Genomic DNA, 22,880 nt, shown 5'->3' on the forward strand with positions numbered 1-22,880 from the left:
CTGGGGCTGTGGGGTCACCTGGTGCATAGGCTTAGGGGAGCTGCCTGCAGAGCAGTCTCCAGACCTCCGGTTTTAAGGAAATCATGACATTAGCTCTAAGAAGTGGTGATGAGGCCGGGCGCAGTGACTCACACCTGTAATCCCTTTGGCTTTGGGAGGCCAAAGTGGGTGGATAACCTGAGGTCAGGAGTTTGAGACCAGCCTGGCCAACATGGTGAAACCCTGTCTCTACTAAAAATACAAAAATTAGCCGGGCGTGGTGGCGGGCGCCTGTAATTCCAGCTACTTGGGAGGCTGAGGCAGGAGAATCGCTTGATTCCAGGAGACGGAGATTGCAATGAGCCGAGATCGCACCACTGCACTCTAGCCTGGATGACACAGGAAGAGTCCATATCAAAAAAAAAAAAAAAAAAAAAGTAATAAATAAAAAATAAAGTGCCAAGGCCCCTGGGGGGCTGTCCCTGAACTGCCAGCCTTTGCTAGGGGTGGCCTGCTTCTGCTTCACCCCCCACCCCGGGGGCTTCCTCCGGAGGTGGGGCTCCTCTGCCCAAAAACCCTCACCCCGGGGGCTCCTCCTGAGGCGGGCCTCCCTCCACATCACCCCCTACCCTGGGGCCTGCTGTCGAGGCGGGGCTGTGCTTTTCCCCTATTTTGTTCCTAGAACTCTGCCCCTTTAAGTGAGCTGGCAGCACAAAGCACCTGTCACAGGGCATGAAAAAAAATGCATCAAGGTGCCTCAGGATTCTCACAGCCAGGGGTGAGGGTTGTGTGGGGACCCTGGCCACAGGGATGACAGTCAGTTCAGGTTGGGGCATCTGATCCCCAAACTGCACCCCACAATCTCATTTCCAGCTAATTCCTGCCCCACCCTCTGCCCATCCCCCCGGGAGACACAGCCCGCTCTAGACATCCCATCCTGTGTGGCATCCCCACCCCTGCCTCCACCCAATGCTGATCTGGCAATGCCTAGCTCCAGGCCCACACCACCCTCCCAGACCTGCGTGTCCCCCACCCTCACTCCAACGGAAGCCACAGGACCCCCGAGAACCACTTGAATGTTAGCGTCAGCACCTCTGGGGAGACAAGGTCAGTGCCCCAAAGCCAGTGGCAGCTTGTGTTTTTTCAGACAAGGTTTTTGGAGTGCAGTCGGTCACAGCTCACTGCAGCCTCAACCTCATCAAGCGATCCTCCCATCTCAGCCTCCTGAGTAGCCAGGAGTACAGGCACACGCCACCACGTCTTGCTAATTTTTCTATTTTTAGGGGGTAGAGACGGGGTTTCACCATGTTGCCCAGCGTTCCTCCCGCCACGGCTTTCCAAAGTACTGGGATTACAGGCATGAACCGCCGCACACACCACTTGTATCTCCTATGCCCATGTCAAGCAGCAGCAAGGCGGTGGGAACGGCTGCACCTGCACTGTGGCAGCTCGCAGGCCTCCCTGACGTCCAGGCGGAGCCTTTCTCAAGTGTGGGTGCCTTGGGTCCGACCCAGGACCCCCTCCCCAGCTCCCGTCCTGTGGAGGAGACCCCACCATGCTTCCTCACCACCGGCTGGAGGTGTCCTGACCCCCTGCCCACTGCGCCCTAACATTACTGACTCTAAACCAGAACCCAGTGCCCACCCTGTCCTCACCGTCCTCACCCCAGGGCATTCTCAGTGAGGGACGCCCAGGCCCACCCACTCCCTGGACTCACTTCTGTCCCCCCGAGAGACCTTGCCCGGGACATGTACCCACCTATGCCCTCTACTGCCCACCTCAGCCCTGTGGGCCCCAGTGGTGAGGAGGGGAGTCCTCACGGCCAGCCAAGGACAGGATAGTGATGAGGGGCAGGGGAACGAGGGCCACCAGGCCTTGGCTCATGATGCCTCCAAATTCCCCAGGGCCTCCCCAGAGTCTGGACACCGCTGCATGGCAGGGTGGGTGTAGCCTGCCAGCCACATGTCCTCTGCCCCACCCCTCGCTGGAAATGCCTGTCCCGATATGGCCCACGGGTCCTGCCGTTGCCCCTCACCATGCTCCCTGATGTGTCCAGGCTGGCCTGGGGGTCGTGCTACCTGAGGCAGCAGAGCTGAGCCAAGGTCCAGGACCAGTTTCAAGAGGGTGGGCCAGGCTCCTCTGAGCCCATTTCCAGGGCAGCCCCTGCACCCTTGCCGTGCTGGACTCGGTGGGGACGTCTGGGTGGCTCTCTGCAGGTGACACACGTGCTGTGGCTGGCCAGGTGGGTGGCAGGTATGTGGGGGTGGAGCTCTCAGCTCTATCACTGCCAGGCCCTGGGGTGATGCTGGGCAGAGCTGTCCCTGCGAGGGCCCTCGAGTCCAGGAGTGGGCGAGTCCGGGATGGTTCCAGAGCTTCCAAACCCACATCCAGCCCAGGATGTGAGAAGCAGCCCAGAAAGGCCTGAGCCAGGCTGTCCTGGTGGGGCAGGTACTGTGGGTCCCGCCTGCCCAGCTGACAGGAGGCAGCCAGCGGATGCCCGGGTGGGAGGGGCTCGAGTTCTCAGGGTGTCCCCCAGCTAGGACTCAGGCAGGGCAGGGACCCCTCATGGGAGGATGGGGAGTCACATGGTGCCCAGGACCCCCGACTGAGGACTGCAGCAGACCCGTCACAGCAAACGGAGTGGAGGCCTGTATTTCACACCTGCTCACTCACTCCATGGCTTAGAAAAGAACACGTCCACCGCGGAGGCCGCAATGCCCACCTACAGCAGGTCGTAGAAGTAGTCCAGGCCCTGGCCCAGCTCCCAGATAGAGACCCCAACGCCCAGCTCCCGGGCCAGCTCCAGCCGCACCTGCAGGGACTGGGCACAGATGGAGGTGTGAGCACCTGCTGGGGCCTGTCCCCCCAACACCCAGGGATGTCCTCCAGGCCGAGGGGCAGCACCGCCTGGACCCCAGGCCAGTGCCTGCTGTGCTGTCGCATGGCCCACCCCTCCCCCGGTCCCACGGCTGGCAGCACACGCACCTTCAGGGTTGGGTAGAAGACGACGTGCCTCCCACTGCGGCTCCTGCAAGACAAAGGGACTGTCAGCCCATCCGCTCTGCTGGTTCCAGGCCTCCTCCCCTCACAGCCAAGGTCCACGGCCTGTACTCCTCCCACCCACCAGGTGGCCACCTGCTGTCCAGCTGTGCTCCAGGGCCGGGAGCAGCAAGTGAGCTCGCGACCCTGAGACCCCCTGGGCCCTGCTGCTCCCTCATCTCCACCCCCAGGGCCCCTCCCTGCACACAAGGCCGAGGTGGGCCACGCACTTCAAAACACTCACTTCTTGTACTCGAAGAAGTGCTCTGAGGCCTGGGTGTCCCACACCATCCGGGGCCTGTGGTCCTTCAGTGTCTGGATGTACCTGGGGAGACCAGGATATGGATTTGGGAGCCCACCCAGCTCCCCCACAGCCCCACCCTGTACCCCCAAAGGCTGTGGCTCTCAGCAGGGGCAGGGCCACTCGGGGCAGCCACTGTCCCCAGTGGTCTGGGGGACAACACCTGGTGGGGTGGCCAGAGCCCCAGGCCCTGTGAACCCTGTATTAGAGGAAACCTCAGGAAAAACATCTTCAGGAGCTTCCTCGGAAGAAGCCACCCCACCGAGTCCTTTCAGTGGCCTGGAGAGTGACACGGGGCCTGAAACTGCCTGACCCTGAGGGTGGCCCTCAGGCCGCGCAGCGGCTGCTGGACAGGGCTCCTCACTCTGTCCAGACCCCAGGTGAGGGGCTAACCAGACAGGCCTCAGGCTGCCCTGGCCCCACTGCTGGCCCTGGACTGATGGGCAGTGCCTCATACTGGGTGGGCAGTGCCTTGTACTGGGGATGGCTGCCCGGGGCAGTGGTTTCTGCACCTTTTTTTTTTTTTTTTTTTTGAGACGGAGTCTCGCTCTGTCGCCCAGGCTGGTGTACAGTCGTGCGATCTTGGTTCACTGCAACCTCTGCCTCCCAGATTCAGGTGATTCTTCTGCCTCAGCCTCCTGAGTAGCTGGGACTACAGGCACGCATCACCATGCCTGACTAATTTTTGTTATTTTTTAGTAGAGATGCGGTTTCACCATATTGGCCAGGCTGGTCTCGAACTCCTGACCTCGTGATCTGTCCGCCTTGGCCTCCCAAAGTGCTGGGATTACAGGCGTGAGCCACCGCGCCTGGCCTCTGCACCCTTTCAAAGACTGAGTCTGCCTCAGTCTTGAACAATGACCACCCCATGCCCAGGACTGCAGCAGGCCCCTCCTGAGCACCAAGAGTCAGTGGTTTGAGAACCACCCCCTCCTTCACACAGAGGACAGGCTCATTCCCAAGGTGCTGGGGACACGACTGCGGCTTCCAGGTCACGGGGCCCTGAGTGTGTGCGCATCTCACACTGCACATTTGGGACCAGGGCAGGTGGTTCCAGAACACTATGGGCCACAGCCACCAGCAGCACCAACAGATGGTTCTGGAAGCTTCTGGTCTCCACAGACAGGAGTCTGTGCAGGTGGAGGCAGCTGACAATGGAACATGACCAGTGCCTGCTGCGTGAGGACAGTGCCCCCCACGTGCCTGGGGCTGCAGCCTCAGGGAGGAGGCCTGGCGTGGGGCCTACAGCCCGGGCGCCATGTGGGAGGGGAGGACAGGCAGTAGGCAACTGCAGGGGCGCAGGGACCTGGGCCGTGTGGCATGGACATCTGCAGGATCCTAAGGGGTCACGGATGGACAGTGCAGAGTTTATCCAAGTGAGAAATGGCCACAGGACCGCACCTCGAGCCACCTTTCTGCTCCTGCCCAGGAGTAGTGGGATGTTTGAGGCTCCCAAACGGGAAAGGCTGCTGTTGTCCTGAGCAGGGCAGAGTCCCCTTGACACTGGGAGCCTCTTCCAGACTAGGGCACATGTCACTTCAGAGCTGTGAATGGGAGCAGCTGCCACCCGCCCAGCAGTGCTCGACAAAGTGCCAGACCCCATCGGGTAGCTCTGGCCTTTTGGGGCATGGAGGCTGCTCTGCAGACATCAGACCCCAGCAGACACATGGCAGGGAGGGTGGGAAACAGCATTCGGGCAGCCTCCCCAACCCAGACAGTTTCCCTTAGACGCCTGTTTCTGTTTTTTTGAGACAAAGTCTCGCTGTCACTCAGGCTGGAGTGCAGTGGCATGATCTTGGCTCACTGTAACCTCCGCCTCCTGGGTTCAAGCAATTCTCCCACCTCTGCCTCCCAAGTAGCTAGGATCACAGCCACCCGCCACCACGCCCAGCTGGTTTTTGTATTTTTAGTAGAGATGGAGTTTCTCCATGTTAGTCATGCTGGTCTTGAACTCCTGACCTCAAGTGATCTGCCTGCCTCGGCCTCCCAAAGTGTTAGGATTACAGGCGTGAGCCACCGCACCCAGTCCCCCTAGACTCTGGTAATGGGATGGCAGCAGTGGCTGGCAGCTCCAGCCATCCCAGGCCTGGAAAAGCACTGCTGGACCCCTGCCCTCCTGTGGCTGGGCCAGGCCCCTCAATGGCCACATGCAAACATGGTCCTTCCAGAAGCCCCTCCAGACCAGGCAACGTCATGGAGGCTGCCAGCATAGCCACAACCCCACCAGACAGCTCTAAAATTACTGCATTATCCTTAACTGAAACACCACTCAAGGTGTTGTTGGTGTAATTTGCAGCGTCCCCCCTCAATATCTGCTGGGTGGCTCTGTGAGAAGAATGGGATGTGCAGGGTCGTGGGCAGATACCTCAGGGCAGGGTTGGCCCTCGGGCTGTGGGGAGCTCTGGCCACGCCACACACTCCTCCTCCTGGGGGGCCTCTGTGGTCACTGCTCAAAATCTGCTGCCTCCAGGAGGAGGTGAGGCTGGGGGTGGCCAGGACCCCTGAGAGCACTGGGTGCCTCCCACTCAGGAGCCCCAACCTGGTGGTTTGGCGAGTGGGTGGTGACCACGCTGTGGGGGCAGCCATGACCAGGGCGCTGTCAGGGACCCCAACCCCAGGAATCGCTACTCCCAAGCAGGCCCTGGGGACGAGGAGAAGCTGGAGCCCAGGTGCTGGGTGGGGGTGTGTGCCCAGCTCCCAAAAGCCCAGGGAGGGTCTGAGAGTCACTCCTGGGGAGGGAAGGTGGGGCCACCCGGTATAGGCGCGGGGCTGAGTGAGGACAGGCAGCTGCAGGCACAGCAGAGGGAGTCCAGGCCCACAGCAGAGGGAGGACAGTCCTCAGAGGGCCACAGACACACACAGGGGCTGGATCCTTGGGGGGCCTGAGTGGCCATCCAGGCTGGTAACTGGGACCCCCTTGAGGGCTTACAAGACCCCAAGGAGCATGGCTGGTGTGATGGACAAGCACACCAGGGGGCCAGGCTCCCAGGAGGAACAAGGGCCACACAGGTCTTTTGGGCAGCAGGCACCAGCCACAGTGAGTGGGGAGCGAGCGAGGGGCCTGCCTGGGAGGAAGGAAGGGCCACAGAGAAGGCAGGGGAAGGTGAAAGTCCGAGAGTGGGTGCAGGGAGCACTGCAGGAGCCCAAGGGAGCGACAAGCACATGGACGGGGAGGATGTAAGGAATAAGGACTCAATGAACACGGACAGCTCGGCCTCACAGAAACATCCAGAACAGACAAACCTACAGAGACGGTGGGCTGGAGGTGGGCACAAGCTAGGGCAGAGAAAGAGGGCACAACTGCTAAAAGGCACAGGGCTTCTTTTTTTGGGGAGCAGTAATGAGGGTTGTACAATTCTGTAAGCATATTAAATGCCACTTTGAAATGGTGCATTTTATGGTATGTGAATTTTATCCAACCTCAAAAAAAGTTGCAAGGCCTCAAATGGAAAGGGTCAAGGAAAGCCAAACAGGATATACACACAAAACACACCGAGACGCACCACAGAGGAATTTAGGAGGACCAGGGACAGAGGTTCGACGCGTTTCTAGGAAGAAAGCAGATCAAGTGTGAGGAAGATGTTCTTGGACCTCCTGATGTGTGTGTGTGGGGGGGGCGTCACCCCACGGAGACCAGCTTGGAAACTTTTGGAGAAAGGGCTGCAGAAAACCAAAATAAGTGGGATGAGAGGCTTGCTCCAAAGCCTGGGGACTTTGCCAAGGTCTAAAACGCAAGGATTAAAAACAGAGGGGGCCGGGCGCGGTGGCTCACGCCTGTAATCCCAGCACTTTGGGAGGTTGAGGCGGGCGGATCACCTGAGGTCAGGAGTTCCGAGACCAGCCTGGCCAACGTGGTGAAACCCCATCTCTACTAAAAATACAAAAATTAGCCAGGCATGGTGGCACACACCTGTAGTCCCAGCTACTTGGGAGGCTGAGGCAAGAGAATCACTTGAACCTGGGAGGTGGAGGCTACAGTGAGCTGAAATCAAGCCACTGCACTCCAGACTGGGCGACAAGAGTGAAACTCCATCTCCAAAACAAAAAGATAGGGTCTTGTTCTGTCACGAAGACTGGAATGCAATGGTGCGATCATAGTGCACTGCAGCCTGGACCTCCAAGGCTCAAGCGATCCTCCCTCCTCAGCCTCCTGAGTGGCCGGGACTACAGGTGTGCAACACCACACACTGCTAACTTTTAACATTTTTGTAGAGATGGGGGTCTTGCTCTGTGACCCAAGCTGGTTTCAAACTCCTGGCCTCATGTGATCCTCCCCCCTCGGCCTCCCAGGCTGTAACGATTACAGGCGTGAGTCACCACATGCAGCACCCCTTGGACTTGACCCACCGGCTGCTAGGGCTGTCCTGGCTCCAAAGGTATAGCAGTCATGGTATGCTGTGAGCCGCCCTGAGCCACCATTAGAAAACGATTCCGTGTCCTGGAGGCAGCAGGCAGAAGACACAGCCTGGTGGTGCACAGCTTCCTGTAGGGAAAAGTGCATGAGGCCCGGCTCTGGCCTCAGGAGTGTGTGTGGAGAGAACCCCTTCCTAGGACCCCTCAGGAGCCCCCACAGGGCTCTGCAGCCAGCTCCAAGGAACGGGTCCAAGGGAGTGGAGCTGCTTCTGGCTGGTGGGAGGAGGGGCTTGCAGGCTCAGGCCAGGGCTGCTGTGAGCAATGGTGAGGCCCCCAATGCCAGGCCCAGCCCCCTCCTGAAGGGAGGACATAGCTGATGGCTGGCCCTCCCCAAGCCCACCCTGCAGACACTGAAACCCCAGGCCAGGTGCTCCTATCTTCACAGGTTTCAGTTGCCTCTCAGAGCTTGAGTTCAACCAGACAGCCCTCCTCGGTGGGTGGCCATCCTTCTTCAGGGCTGTCCTGTCTGAAATGTGGGATCCAGCCATGTCCTGACCGGAGGCCCTGAGGCTCACCGTCTCCCTCTCGTGGAGGCGGGCGTGGCTGGGCCTGCAGGTAATGCCAGCCAGTCCCTGCACCTGGCCCCATTGGGGATGTGCTCAGGAGCTGCTGCTAGTCAGCCAAGGCTCCCAGAGGCACAAGCTGTAGACACTGAGGGCCCCGGGCGTGGAGAAGACCTGGCTCCTCGTCACTGGCTATCGGAGAGCGCTGGGGTGTTAGGAGAACACGGTGAGCATGAGGCCGGGGATTGGGGCTGGGGTTGCTGAAACTCTTAGCGCCACATGAGGCCGAGGGAGTCAAGTCCTGGGGTGGCCATGAGGGGCTCGCCACACCATTCTATGCACTTCTATGCTTGAAGATTCTCACAGTAAAAGATTCACAAGACAGAGAGGAGGAAAACGCCTAGGTCCACCGAGTCGTGGCAGCAAAAGACGCCACGGCAGTGATGAGGACCACGTGCCTAAGATTCAATCCCTGCTGCTGCCGGCCTCCCAGACGTCCCCTGGGGGGTGACAGACAGGATGAAGGAACCATGGGCTCCACTCTGCAGAGGACACAGTATAGGCTGGAGGAGCGAGGAGGCTGGGACTGGATGACTGGCTGGTGTGGGTGGCAGGCGCCGCATTGCTTGGCGGTGCACGTGGTGTGTGGGGGCATGTGAGGCTGGGGGCTGTCTGCTCTTTAGGGCGGCCGCAGCTAATAAGTGAGATTTCAGCTAGAAAAGCAGACATTTGGTGCCAATACAAGGCGAGAACAGAGGGTGAGGAGAGGCGTCTGAGCTGATGTCGCCAGAGCTCAGCAGGAGCCAGCACAGGTGCAAGGACAGATAAGCCTCGAGAAAGGGCCAGGGAGAAGAGCCCCAGCTTCTAGAACAGATAGGGAGGACCCACAGGACACCCCACAATGGGTGGCCCATCTCACCCTGTGCACATTGCAGGCAGTGAGCCCTTGGGCTGGATTTGGTGTCCAGAGTGAATAACACCTGTCCAGGGCAGGACCACAGGGTGCAGATGAACAGTGCAGCTGAGAGGGAGGTCGGGGCTCGGGGAGGGGCTGGACACCACCTGGGCAGAGCCAGGGTCAGGAAGAATGTTCCAAGGAGCTGTGAACACGGCCCCTCCACCGCGCAGACATTCAGGCGGAGGCAGGGGTGCCGTCCACTCGTAGACGGGACTCTGGCACAGTTGAGAGCCAGGAACCTACCCAGGGAAGACACTGGTGGCTGTCAGGCATCACACTCCCAGAAGCAGGGTTGCCTCTGCCTGTGATCCTTGCCAGTGTCCCCCTTGGACTAGAGTGGGCGTGCCCTCCCTGCTGTACCCTTGAGGCAGGAGCCATGGCTGTGCAGCGTCAGCACTCTCTCGGCCGGCTCGGCAGCTGTGAGGATGCACGTGTGAGCGAGTCTTGGCAGCCGGTTATTTATTCCAGCCTTGCGGGAGGTGCCCCTGCTGAGCTGGCAACTGTGCCGCTGCCCTGGCCAAGGTCTCTAGGCAGGGACAGACAGGGCAAGAGCTACTGGCCACCTAGGATGGGACGTGGGGACGGGCACTCTAGGGGCCCCTGAGACCTACATCTCCCCATGGCCTGCTCCCCTCCAGTGGTCCTGCATCCAGGCTGGAGCCTGCCAGGTGCCCACACCCCTCCTCTGTGCCACTCAGGCCCAGAGGTCATTAACAAGGGCACTTCGGGTGGGCGAGGAGGGCAGATGAGGGGACTTCTCAGCTGGGAGGACCCAGAAGTAGTGCCTTTCTTTCCTGACTGGGTGCACCCAGACCCCAACTTGTGCAAAGCTGGGGGGTCCTGAGGGCATACACCCCCACACGCTCACATACACACCTTTGTAATCAGAATTCCTTGGCCCCAAACCCCCTAGCCAATTCTCAGAACAATCATGGGTGGGTGCAACTGCCCAGGGGAAGCTGCTGAAGGCTTTGGTTGTTTTGGAGACAGGGTCTTGCTCTGGAGCCCAGACTGGAGTGCAGTGCAGTCTCCACCTCCACAGCTCAGGCATTCCTCAGCCTCCTGAGTGGCTGGGACCACAGGTGTGCACCACCATACCGGCTAATTTGTTTTTAAACTATTTGTAATGATGGGGTCTATTTTGCACAGATCTCGAACCCCTGGGCTCAAGCAATCCTCCTGCCTTGGCCCCACAAAGTGCTGGGATTACAGGTGTGAGCTGTTGCGCCAAGCCACACTGATGCCTTGTGTGACCTGACCCAGGCTCTTGTGCAGTGAGTGAGCCCTAACTCATCACCCTCAGATGGTGTAATGGGCTGAGCTGTTCCCCTAAAATCCACAGGGTGAAGTGTGTGATGTCTTGAATGTTCTCTGCAAAATTCACACTGAAATGTAATACCCACTGTGGCACTGTGGGGAGGCGGGGCCTTTAGAAGGCGGCACTGTGGGGAGGCGGGGCCTTTAGAAGGCGGCACTGTGGGGAGGCGGGGCCTTTAGAAGGCGGCACTGTGGGGAGGCGGGACCTTTAGAAGGAGGCACTGTGGGGAGGCGGGGCCTTTAGAAGGCGGCACTGAGGAGGCGGGGCTTTTAGAAGGCGGCACTGTGGGGAGGCGGGGCATTTAGAAGGCGGCACTGTGGGGAGGCGGGGCATTTAGAAGGCGGCACTGTGGGGAGGCGGGGCCTTTAGAAGGCGGCACTGTGGGGAGGCAGGGCCTTTAGAAGGTGACTGGGTCATGAGGGCTCCCCCCTGGTGAACGGATTAATCCATTCATGGACTAGTGGGTTAATGGACCAGTGGGTGACCATGGGCATGGGACTGTGGCTTTCTAAGAAGGGGAAGGCGGCCTGGGCAGCTCGCTCAGACCCTGTACCACGGACACCCTGCACCACCTCCGGACTCTTCGGAGTCCCTACCAGCAAGAACGCTCTCACAGAACTGGCCATGGGCCTTGGACTTCTCAGCCTCTATAAGAAATAAACTCCTGTCTGGGTGCAGAGGCTCACACCTGTAATCCCAGCACTTTGGGAAGCTGAGCCAGGTGGATCACTTGAGGTCAGGAGTTTGAGACCAGCCTGGCCGACATAGCAAAACCCTGTCTCTACTAAAAATATAAAAATTAGCTGGGTGTGGTGGCACGTGCCTGTAGTCCCAGCTACTCGGGAGGCTGAGGCAGGACAATCGCTTGAACCCAGGAGGTGGAGGCTGCCGTGAGCTGAGATCACACCACTGCACTCCAGCCTGGGGACTCCGTCTCAAAACAAAACAAAACAAAACAAAACAAACCGTGGTGGCACATGCCTGTAATTCGAGCTACTCGGGAGGCTGAGGCAGAATTGCTTGAACCCAGGAGGCAGAGGATGCGGTGAGCCAAGATCGCACCATTGCACTCCAGCCTGGGCAACAAGAGTGAAATTCTGTCTAAAAAAAAAAAAAATTCCTTTTCTTTATAAAGTACTCAGTTTCAGGTATTCTGTTATAAGCAACAGAAAACGAACTAACACAAGTCTTAATCCCCAGTGCCTCAGAGTAGCACTATATTTGAAGAAATAGTCTTTTTTATTCTTTTTTTTTTTTTTTATTTGAGACAGAGTCTTGCACTGTTGCCCAGGCTGGAGTGCAATGGCGCGATCTCCACTCACTGCAACGTCTGCCTCCCGGGTCCAAGTGATTCTCCTGTCTCAGCCTCCCGAGTAGCTGGGATTACAGGCCTCCCGAGTAGCCCGCCACCACACCCAGCTAATTTTTTCTTTTTGAGACGGAGTCTCACTCTGTCACCCAGGCTGGAGTGCAGTGGTGCGATCTGGGCTCACTGCAACCTCTGCCTCCAGGGTTCACGCCATTCTCCTGCCTCAGCCTCCTGAATAGCTGGGACTACAGGTGCCCTCCACCAGGCCTGGCTAATTTTTTGTATTTTTAGTAGAGACGGGGTTTCACCGTGTTAGCCAGGATGGTCTCTATCTCCTGACCTCGTGATCCGCCCACCTCGGCCTCCCAAAGTGCTGGGATTACAGGCGTGAGCCACAGTGTCCGGTCACGCCTGACTAATTTTTTGTATTTTTAGTAGAGACGGGGTTTCACTATGTTGGTCAGGCTGGTCTTGAACTCCTGACTTTGTGATCCGCCCGCCTTATTCTTTTTCTTTTGTAGAGTTAGGGTCTCACCATGTTGCCCAGGCTGGCCTTGAACTCCTGGGCTCCAGTGATCCTCCTGCCTCAGCCTCCTGAGTAGCTAGGACCACAGGCCTGAGCCTGCACTGAGGAAGTCTTTCAAGACGTGATTAAGTTAAAATGATGTCACAAGGGTGGGCTGTAATGCAACATGACTGGTGTCTTATAAGAAGAGGAGAAGAGGACTCAGGCACACATGGGACCTTGTGAGGACACAGGGAGAAGGCAGTATTGACCAGCCAAGGAGAGAGGCCCTGGGAGAGGACACACACAGGTGCACACAGGACCCTGTGAGGACACATGGAGAAGGCAGTTATCTACAAGCTGAGGAGAGGCCCTGGGATCTACCAGCCGAGGAGAGAGGTCCTGGGAGGAGCCGACCCCACCTTGACGGCACCTTCATCTCATCTCCCACCTCCAGCCCCCAGGACTGAGACGAAGCTGTTATTTCAGCTGCCCCATCTATGGTACTTTGTTACCCTTGAAGACTAGTGCGGTGGCGACTCAAGGCCAACACCTGTCTCCCTTTCAAAAGCCCAACCAGAATTGAGCCTTCCCTGAAGGCCTGGGTGAGCAGAGCCCACAGCTGGAGCTGAGGCAGGGCTGGGTGCATGGGGAGGCCTCTTGCTTTGCACAGGGGATCCTGGGCTGGGAGCCCAAGCTCTGTACATGGCTCCACCCAAAGGTCCCAGAACCAGGCACCATGTCAGGGATGTGGTAGGGTGGGGGACACGAGCTGTGCTTCCAGAGCCTTCCCGGGATACCCAGCATCAAAGGAGGGCCATGGTGGGGGAGGGTGCAGCACACACAGGAGCACAGAGCAGCCCCAACTGAAAGAACAGACAGTTGGGCAGACAGGGCGGCCGGGCCCCTCACTCTGCATTGCAGGGACATGAGAGCTGGCACCCAGTGACTGACCCGTGCCCCATCTCAGCAGGAACAGGGGACCCAAACTAGCCAGGGGCCCTGGGGCATCGCCCTCGCCCGTGCGGAGCCCCGCGTGTCTCAGTGTGTGGCTGAGTTCTCGATGACTCACTGGGTGAGACGTGGGAGAGAAGACGCCAGGCTCTTGGCCCCGCCTGATGCCCAGGCTGACCCCAGGCCCTCCTCAGCCAGCACCCCCTCGTGTCCGCCCCCACAGCAGGGTCAGGCCCTGCTCAGCGACCCAGAGCGCACCCAGGGCCAGAAGCCAGAGAACAGCGGGAGCCCAGGCCTGTGCTGGACCCCAGGACCAGCCATGTGGACAGAGAGGAGTGTGCACGTAGAGTGTCGGGGGAAAGCCTCCCTAAGGGGACTACTACACACGACCCTGGTCTTGCAACATGGCCCACCTGCCATCTGCCATGGAGGGGCTCACGGAGGGCACCCCTGGAGGCCGGGCAGGGAACACTGCCCCAACATACTCCTCTACCCACTGCTGCCACCCTCAGGACCCGCAAATCCAGCAGGTTACCTCTGCCCCTCCCCACGGCCGACCAGGAGGAATCAGGGGTGATGGCCTGGCCTCAGCTCACCTGCCTGGGCTGACACACGCACACACCCCTCACGGAGGGCAGGCCTGTGGGGGACCTGCAGACTCGTAAAGACGACAGCCAAGGCCTCCACAAAAAGGACCAGGTTCTCCAGAAAAGTGAGCAGCTAAAACTGTTTCTAAGAAACTCAACTGCATCCAGAACAAAGATTAAGATGATTTATAAAAATGCTAAAACACCCAGCACGCAACATGGTAAAATTCGCAATGCCTGAGGCATCAACCCGAGAGTACCAGGCCCACAGGAAGGCAGCATAATAGGACCCCAAACAAGGAGGAAAAGCAGCCTCCTGAAACCGACCCTGATATCAGAACCAGCAGACATGGGCACTCAGCAGTTCTTACAACTGAATCCCAATCTGCAAAAGTTTAGTAGAGACATGGAAGACGTAAAGGGGACCCCAAGCAAGCCTCTAGAGAATTATAACATGTTGGCTGGGCTTGGTGGCTCATGCGTGTCATTGCAGCACTTTGGGAGGCTGAGGCAGGAGGATCGCTTGAGCCCAGGAGTTCAAGACCAGCCTGGGCAACATAGTGAGACCCCCATCTCATAAAAAATTTAAAAAATTGAATTACAACACATGAGGTGACAAAAGCGCTGGATGAGATTAACGGTAGGTTGGGTGGTGAGAGAAATGACCACGTCGGGCTCAGGACGGATGGCATTAATGGCAGGTTGGGCATAGCAAGAGAAATGACCAGGCCAGGCGTGGGGCTCACACCTGTCATCCCACACTTTGGGAGGCTGAGGCAGGAGGATCGCTTGAGCCTAGGAATTTGACACCAGCCTCGACAACATGGCAAAACCCTGTCTCTACAAAAAAATACAAAAATTAGCGGGGCATGGTGGCATGCACCTGTGGTCCCAGCTATTTGCGAGGCTGAGGTGGGAGGATGGCTTCAGCCCAGGAGGTTGAGGCTGCAGTGAGCTATGATCACACCAGTGCACTGCAGCCTGGACGTCAGGGTGAGACCCTGTCACAAAAAAAAAAAAAAAAAAGAAAACAGAGAAAAAAGAATCCCAGCCCGGTGTGGTGGCTCACCGCTGTAATCCCAGCACTTTGGGAGGCCGAGGTGGGCGGATCATGAGGTCAGGAGATCGAGACCATCTTGGCTAACGCGGTGAAATCCCATCTCTACTAAAAATACAAAAATTAGCAGGGCGCGGTGGCAGACGCCTGTAGTCCCAGCTACTTGGGAGGCTGAGGCAGGAGAATGGTGTGAACCCGGGAGGCGGAGCTTGCAGTGAGCCAAGATTGCGCCACTGCACTCCAGCCTGGGCGACAGAGCGAGACTCCGTCTCAAAAAAAAAAAAGAATTCCAAAAGGTAAAAGGTGTATTCGTGAGCTGTGGGACAAATTCAATGGATCTAGTGTTTGTGGTCTCCAAACGAGAGGACAGAAGAGAAGAAACAGAAAAAATATTTGAAGAATTTGGCCCCAAATTTTCCAAATTTGCTAAGAGTACGAATGCAGACTCAAGAGGCTCCATGAATACTGTGCAAAAGGAAAATGAAGACATGTCAATAAAATTGTTCAAAACCAGCCATAAATACAAGATAGTCCTACGAGCAGGGAGGACAGCAACACAGGCAGGAGAAAGAGGTGGCGGTGAAACGCTGTCCGAATGAGAGGGCGGCCACATGCTTAAGGTGCCAGTGAAAAAACCGACAGCCAGAATTCTACAGCCAGGAAAGATGTCCTCCAGAAATGAAGTAAAGTAATGCCAACAAGAAACCACACTCGCAGAGCATACCAAGAACACACAAAGCAGGAAATTACTCCCAGGCAGAGGAGAGGAGGAGGAGCATTCAACCCAGGAGGCCCCGGCCCGGCCCGTATGCTGTGGGGCAAGGCTGACAGGTGGGGGAAGCCTCAGTCCCAGCCTCACGCAGATGTGGGGACAGCTAACGTGGCAGTGTCATGGGTGGTGACCACAGTGGGGGCTGCGGTGGGGTGGGCACCGAGCAGGACCGGCTCCTGGCCCAGCCCCTATCTCTGACTCTGTGGGGCACAAGCCCCAGGGGACCGGGACCCTCCCCATCACTCTGTCTCCTTACACCCACACCCACCCGCACCCAGTGACACCTTCAGCACGGCAGGGAGAGCCCTTGGCTCACCTGGCCCCGACAACAGGCTCACGGGCATCCTTGGAGGTCGCGTAGTCCATACCATAGAAGTTGAGCCCCAGGAGGATTTTGCTTCGCCACTTGGACTTGGGGTCCAGGACCTGGACGCAGGCTCGAACCCAGGACAGGGGTGCATTAGGGCCAGGCCTGCAGGGCAAGGGGTGAGCGAGTTTCAGCAACAGGGAGGGCCCCGCACCTGAGCCATCATTGGGGCCCTCCACTGAGGGGTGCATCCTCCCCATGCTGCGGCTGACACCTCTAGAGAGTCGTAAAGAACAGAAGTCACCCATCAGAAAGGGCTGTCAGCAGAGCGGGCCCATGAGGGACGTCACGTCCAGGGCCAGGATCACCCATCAGAAAGGGCTGTCAGCAGAGCGGGCCCATGAGGGACAACACACCCAAGGCCAGGCACTCATGTGCGGCCCCCACCCCACAGCCACAGGCAGGAGTCCGCATGACACAGTGGGAAGGAGGTCAGCAGACACAAGGCCTTCTGGGCATCCTTCCTGAGGTCTCCCTGCCTGCGCCTGTGTCACACGGCCCTCCCACAACAGTGTGGCTCAGGCGAAAGAGGACAGGGCGGCATCGGGCAGCAGCAGGACTATGCCTGTGCCCTGCCCGTGACCCAGCTCCACCAGAGGCAGGTCCCCACCCACGTGACCACCACAGGGCATGGGGCAGGTGCAGTCCCACTGGCTTCCCTCAGGTGGGCGTCCAGGCTCAGCAGGTGACCTTGTGCACAGAACCACAGGCAAGAGGGCATCAGCTGTGCCCAGGAGCCCCCCAGGTCCACACTCACTGATGCGCTGTAGAGTAGTCGTAGGTCATGAGGCTGAAACCATCCAGCACGGGGGCCAGCTGCTCAAACTCCTTGTGCGTGAACATGCCCAGCTGGTCGGTCCTGTAACAGACAGGTGCAGCCACCTCAGCGTGCTATGCCCTGCCTGAAGCCCCTCCCCAGCTGCGGTTCAGCTGGGGTGAGAGCAAGCTGCCTGTAGGGGACTTGGGTCACTTTTCCCAAGGGGAAAAGTGTTCTTCTGGGGTGGGGACAGCCTGCAGCTTGGTTGGGGCCACAGAGGCTGGGGGCTGGGAGACACAGGGGGATGTGGTCATGGGGGCCCAGAGGCCTCTCTGAGACCAGGGTACAGCTGAGAATGACAGACCTAATGGCGGGGAGACCTGGGCCAGGGCTGCCCATGGAGGGGCAAGGTCAGTGAAGAGTGGCCAAGAGGATGGGCCACTCCCAAGAGCTGGGGTTGCTGAGATGGAGGTGACTGATCCAGGCTCCCAGGAGCGTCCCCTCCCGGGGTCTGCAGCAAAGCCTCCCTGAAGGCAGAAGCAGCTCCTGGGACGCAGCCCTCAAGCCCACTCAGGGTCGGCCTGGCCCAGCCAGGCTGTCCAAAGCCCTCACTGGACCTCAGCAGGTAGACAGGAAGGACAAGTGCTTGACTCCTAGGGATGGAGCAAGGCTGTGTGGCACATTCGCATGGGGGAAGGGGCGCCAGGGCAGGTGGTCGGCTGCGGACACCTGTGGCATGGGCACTGCAGAGGAAGCGGCCCTGTTCTGTCTGCCTGGCCCCTGGGCCATCTCTGGATGGCAGCCCTTCCCTCGGGGACCTGCTCCTTCCTGACCTGGATCCACTGGGGACTAGTGTCTCCTGGGGAAGCCTTCCCGCCTGGCCCAGGGAGAGCTGGGTGCTGGCCTACGGCCCCTCCACACCCAGATCTATAAGCCAAGGGGAGACAGGAGCAGTACATGAAGGTCAACACCGAGGGGGCCGAGGGCCCCACAGCAGCAGGACATAGGACAACAGCATGGGGGACGCGGCCGGAGGAGCAGCATGCACTGAAGTGAGGGGGGGGTCCCTGTGAGGCAGTGAGGCTGTGGGCCCTGATCTCCCTCAGTTGTGACCCCTCCTCTGCTCAAGGGTCACTGGGCTACCAAATCTGGACCACGCCAAGGGCCTCAGTGCTGGGGCTTCTGTCAGGGGCTTGAGGGCCCAAGACACCTCCTGCAGATCCCTGGACCCCTGGCAGGTCTGAGGAGCACCTCTCCAGATGTGCAGTTTTATCCCAGCCCCTGCCTTGAGTCTACCAGGACCAAGGTCTGGGCCTTCCTCCTCTGCTGAGCACGATGAGAGGCCCAGGCCCCAGAGTCTGTCCACCCCAGGCTGTCCCGGCCTGCAGGTACATGGAGCATCATCCATGGTCCCCTCAGCCCCGCCCTCTTTTCCTGATGCCTGCCAGCCCCACCGCTCAGGCACGGTCAGCCTCACCCAGATCCCCGACAAACACCTCCCAGCACTATGCCCATCACTCCCGGTGGCCTCCCTCAGTGCCTCGGCCCCTCTCTATAACCAGGTGCCCCTAAGACTTTAGCCCCAAATCCAGGTGTCCACTGGAACCTTCCTGCCCTGCAACCTCCCTCTGGGCCGAGGCCTCCACCCAGGTCCTCTCACCGACACACAAGGTCATTTCTTTTTTATTTCTGAGATGGGGTCTCTATGTCACCCAGGCTGGAGTGCAGCAGCACGATCCTATCTCACTACAGCCTTGAACTTCTGGGCTCAAGCGATCCTCTTGCCTTTTTTAGTTGATTCAAAAAGGAAAAATGGGCCGGGCGCAGTGGCTCACGCCTGTAATCCCAGCACTTTGGGAGGCCGAGACGGGTGGATCATGAGGTCAGGAGATCGAGACCATCCTGGCTAATACAGTGAAACCCCGTCTCTACTAAAAATACAAAAAAATTAGCCGGGCGTGGTGGTGGGCGCCTGTAGTCCCAGCTACTCGGGAGGCTGAGGCAGGAGAATGCCGTGTGAAACCGGGAAGTGAAGCTTGCAGTGAGCCGAGATCGTGCCACTGCACTCCAGCCTGGGCGACAAAGCAAGACTCCGTCTCAAAAAAAAAAAAAAAAAAGGAAAAATGGCTGGGTGTGATGGCTCACACCTGTAATCCCAGCATTTGGGGAGGCTGAGGCAGGTCAATCTCTTGAGCCCAGGAGTTGGATGGAGTCCAGCCTGGGGAACACAGCAAGACTCTGTCTCCACATTAATTAAAAAATTAGCCAGGTGTCGTGGTGTGTGCCTGTCGTCCCAGCTACTTGGGGGTCTGAGGTGGGAGGACGGCTTGAGCCCGGGAGGTGGAGGCTGCCGTGAGCCCTGATCATGCCACTGCACTCCAGCCTGGGCAACACAGCAAGACAATTGATGAATCGGTCTTGCTGTGGACAGGGTGCTTGTGTCCCCACAAATGGTTATGTTGAAGCCCTAACCACTGATGCGATGGTTTCTGGAGACGGGGCCTTTAGGAGGTGATTAGAGCTAGACGAGGCCATGATGACGCGCCCCACGGTGGTTAGTGTCCCTATAAGAAGAGACACCACAGCTCTCTGCCATGTGAGGACACAGCAAAAAGTGCCGACTGCACCAGGAAGAGGCCTTGCCGGAAGGTGGGCTTCGGGCTTGCCAGCGCCTCTCCGAGTTGGTCCCAGGCGGCCCCTTGGCCCCTCCCACACAGAGCCCCCCGGCTCACAGCCCCACATCGCTCAGGTCCTGGCGGCAGATGCCAGGCAGCGTTGGCTGTGTCGGTTCCATCCCAGCCTGGCTGCTCCTGAGCCGTGATCTCCCCGTGGCTTTCATTTGTGCTTCTCTCATGAATAACATGGTTGAGCAACTCCTGGCCTGCCCATCAGCTCCATGCACACATCCACTGTGGCCTCTCGTGGTTCAGAGTCCAGGTCTCCTGCCCGCTGTTCTCTGGGGTCTTTGTTGCTTTCTTTCTTTTCTTCTCTTCTGTTTTTGAAACAGGGTCTTGCTCTGTTGCCCAGGCTGGAGTGCAGTGGCACAATCTCGGCTCACTACAGCCTCAAGACCTCTTGAGCTCAAGCTCCTCCTCTCAGCCTCCCGAGTAGCTGGGACCACAGATGCCACCATGTCCAGCTAATTTTTAAATTTTTTGTAAAGATGAGGTCTCACTATGTTGCCCAGGCTGGTCTCAAACTCCTGGGCTCAAGCGATCCTCCTGCCTCAGCCTCCCCAAATGCTGGCATTACAGGCGCGCACCTCCACACGCAGCCCGTCGTTGCTTTCCCACCACTGTGTTCACATTTTCTCTCCCTCTAGCTCTCTCAGGTGGTCATGTGCTCTTGGTCAGTGGTGTGGGCAGCATCGTCCTCCTGGCGAGAGGCTGGTCTTCTCGCTCCTTTGTGGTGTCTTCTGATGCACCCACATCCTGGTTCGAGTTGTCTGTGTCTGTCACTCCTTCCTCTCACGTGCTCCACAGTTCTGCTTCTGACTTGGGCCTTTGCTGCACCTAGGACCATGGCCAGCAGGACTGCCTGTCCCTTTGGCTCCTACTTTGCCAATCTCATGGCAGCCCTGTCAGCCGCAGCTTCTACTCTGCAGGGGCCTGTCCCACAGTCCAACCCCTCCCCTGTGCCCATGATGCCCTTCCAAGCACCCAGTCCCGCTTCACACGCTGCTATCAGACATGTGGGGTCCTGCCGTGAGCCGGGCTCATGTGCCTCCCCCACATCCACGGTGCTGCAACACCCCTGTCCCTCTCGTGGGCGCCGTGCCCTCCACCACCTCATGGCCTTGGCCACACCAGGCACTCCTGGCAGAGCTGGCTTCACTCCACAAGGCCTTGGTAGGTGAGGCCACGTGTCCAGGATCTGGTTCCCACCAGCTACAGAATGTGGCACAGAAACCACGAATGCTCCCCATGCGTCCACCAGAAATGCAGCTCCACGACATCCCCAAGCAGGAAGGGGCAGTCCTGCCAGGGGACATGGCTCCACACCGCGCCCCTCAGTGCAGCATGCTGACATGTGACATGCCTGTGGCACAGCTTGCATTTTCCCTTCGGGGCTCACGCAGCCGCCCACTGACCCAACAACTCTGCTACAGCTGGGCACCAACCACGGCCGCAGGCTAGGACGGTCCTCACGCTTTCAAGGGTGGTAACACAACACGAGGGAACAAAGCAGGCCCCATCCGGAGGCGGAAGCAGCTCACGGTGGTGATCAGTGGGAGAGAGAGGGGAGGGCACCAGGCCTGTGCCCCCGGTCCTGCCAACCCCCACCCGGCGCTGGCCCTCGGGACCACCCGGGAATGTGGACCTCCTCCTACTTGCAAGAAACACTGCAAAAGGGCCACTGCCAGGTGTCCTCCCCAGCCTGTGTCCTTCACCCAGACACATGCGAGAGCCGGCAGCAGAGCCATCTGTCTCCGTGCCCCGTGGCACCCGGACAAGAGGGGATCACCACGGCTGAGCAATGAGGTAACAGCTTGTCACGGATTAGACGCAGCGTGACTTCCGATGAACAAGAATTACTGCTCACACCGAAAACACCATGTTCTGCATTCATTTCTGAGGAACGAAAGCCCCGGGAGGAAGGAAAGAAGGAAAAGGAGCTCATCACAGCCAGCTGCCGGCCCTCCCATCGCCATGTCCTGGGTGGGCCCCATGCAGGCAGCGGCATGCAAGGTGAGTGCCCACTCGGCCTCGACTGGACCCCGGGCCCACACCAACGCCAGTGCCTGCCCACTCGGCCTCGACTGGACCCCGGGGCCACACCAACGCCAGTGCCTGCCCACTCGGCCTCGACTGGACCCCGGGGCCACGCCAACGCCAGTGCCTGCCCACTCGGCCTCGACTGGACCCCGGGGCCACGCCAACGCCAGTGCCTGCCCACTCGGCCTCGACTGGACCCCGGGGCCACGCCAACGCCAGTGCCTGCCCACTCGGCCTCGACTGGACCCCGGGCCCACGCCAACGCCAGTGCCTGCCCACTCGGCCTCGACTGGAACCCGGGCCCACGCCAACGCCAGTGCCTGCCCACTCGGCCTCGACTGGACCCCGGGCCCACACCAACGCCAGTGCCCCTCCCCCTCCAGACGACTGGACGCGCTCTGCTCTTCCCGGGCTGCCCCTGCTCAGGCTTTGTGCTGAGACAGGCTGCTCTGTGCCCCAGGGCCCTGGGGGTGCACTGCCCAGCTGGCTGCCTCACACTGAACAATCCCAGGCTGGGGCCTGACCAGGTCCCTCCAGCCACGTGGACCCCACAGCTGCCAGAGGCCGGGGCGGCTGCGGCCTCCAGAACAGCGTCCTCCCAGATCCGAGGGGAGACGGTGACACGAGTGAGCCCACAGTCTCCTGCCATGTACCCACACCGTCCCTCCAGCACAGCACGACTCTCACGTTCTACCTGCGACCTCCCTGAAACCCCCACCCACCCACCTTGGTCCTGACACTGGGCCCACATGGCAGATGCCCCCTTTTCCCTCGGCCGACCAGCTGCCATCTCTGGGTGACATCTGCATCACTGCAGTTGACGCCAGGCAAAAGGAACGTCGGCTCCACGTCAACCCCTCCCGCAGCCATCTGCTGGGGTGGGCCCATCTCTTCCCTGCTCCTGCACTCCAGCTACCAGACCCTGTGGGCTTAGCCTCCCTGTCTCCCTAGACTCTCATCTTCCAGCCACCCAGCAGGGGAGAGTCGTAGTCTCTGACCTCCATTCAGCTGACCTCCCTCCAGGCTGAATGTGAGGAAGGCGTGGGCTTGGCCTATGGTCCCTAGTCCCTGCCAGCCACACCACCTGGCCCTATAGTTGCCACCTGCAGAGCCAGGCCCCACAGCAGCCCTGAGGGAATGCCAGCCCCCAACCCTAACAGAGATGGTGGCATCACTGTCAGGCCCCATAGCAGTTCAAGGGAATACCTTTCCCCAACCCTAACAGATGCCGGCATCACTGTCCCTGCAATCTCCCACGCTCAGGGCATCTGCCCCCAGCAGCCAGCGGCCACAGCTGTTCCTCCACCCACAGCTCCCCTCCCCCTCTGCCCACCTGTCAGAGATTT

General features: G+C 59.2%; 1 protein-coding gene across 10 annotated transcripts in view; it reads right to left on the reverse strand.

The window, feature by feature from the left end:
- Window positions 1-2,605: 2,605 nt before the first annotated feature.
- CHID1 (chitinase domain containing 1) overlaps window positions 2,606-22,880 on the reverse strand; it is a 44,248-nt gene continuing 23,973 nt past the window's right edge. For 9 of the 10 annotated variants that reach the window (XM_054661846.1, XM_016920080.4, XM_016920081.4 and 6 more), the window contains 5 exons: window positions 16,820-16,921; window positions 16,012-16,167; window positions 3,263-3,343; window positions 2,965-3,007; window positions 2,606-2,800 (listed from right to left, as the gene is read on the reverse strand). In XM_054661846.1, the coding sequence (XP_054517821.1) occupies window positions 2,702-2,800; window positions 2,965-3,007; window positions 3,263-3,343; window positions 16,012-16,167; window positions 16,820-16,921 (481 nt within the window). In that variant the 3' untranslated portion in view covers window positions 2,606-2,701. The remainder of the gene's footprint in view (window positions 2,801-2,964; window positions 3,008-3,262; window positions 3,344-16,011; window positions 16,168-16,819; window positions 16,922-22,880) is intronic. The other variant, XM_063783679.1, reaches the window with a different exon arrangement.

This window comes from Pan troglodytes, chromosome 9, assembly GCF_028858775.2.
Source record: "Pan troglodytes isolate AG18354 chromosome 9, NHGRI_mPanTro3-v2.0_pri, whole genome shotgun sequence".
NCBI classification, from domain to species: Eukaryota; Metazoa; Chordata; class Mammalia; order Primates; family Hominidae; genus Pan; species Pan troglodytes.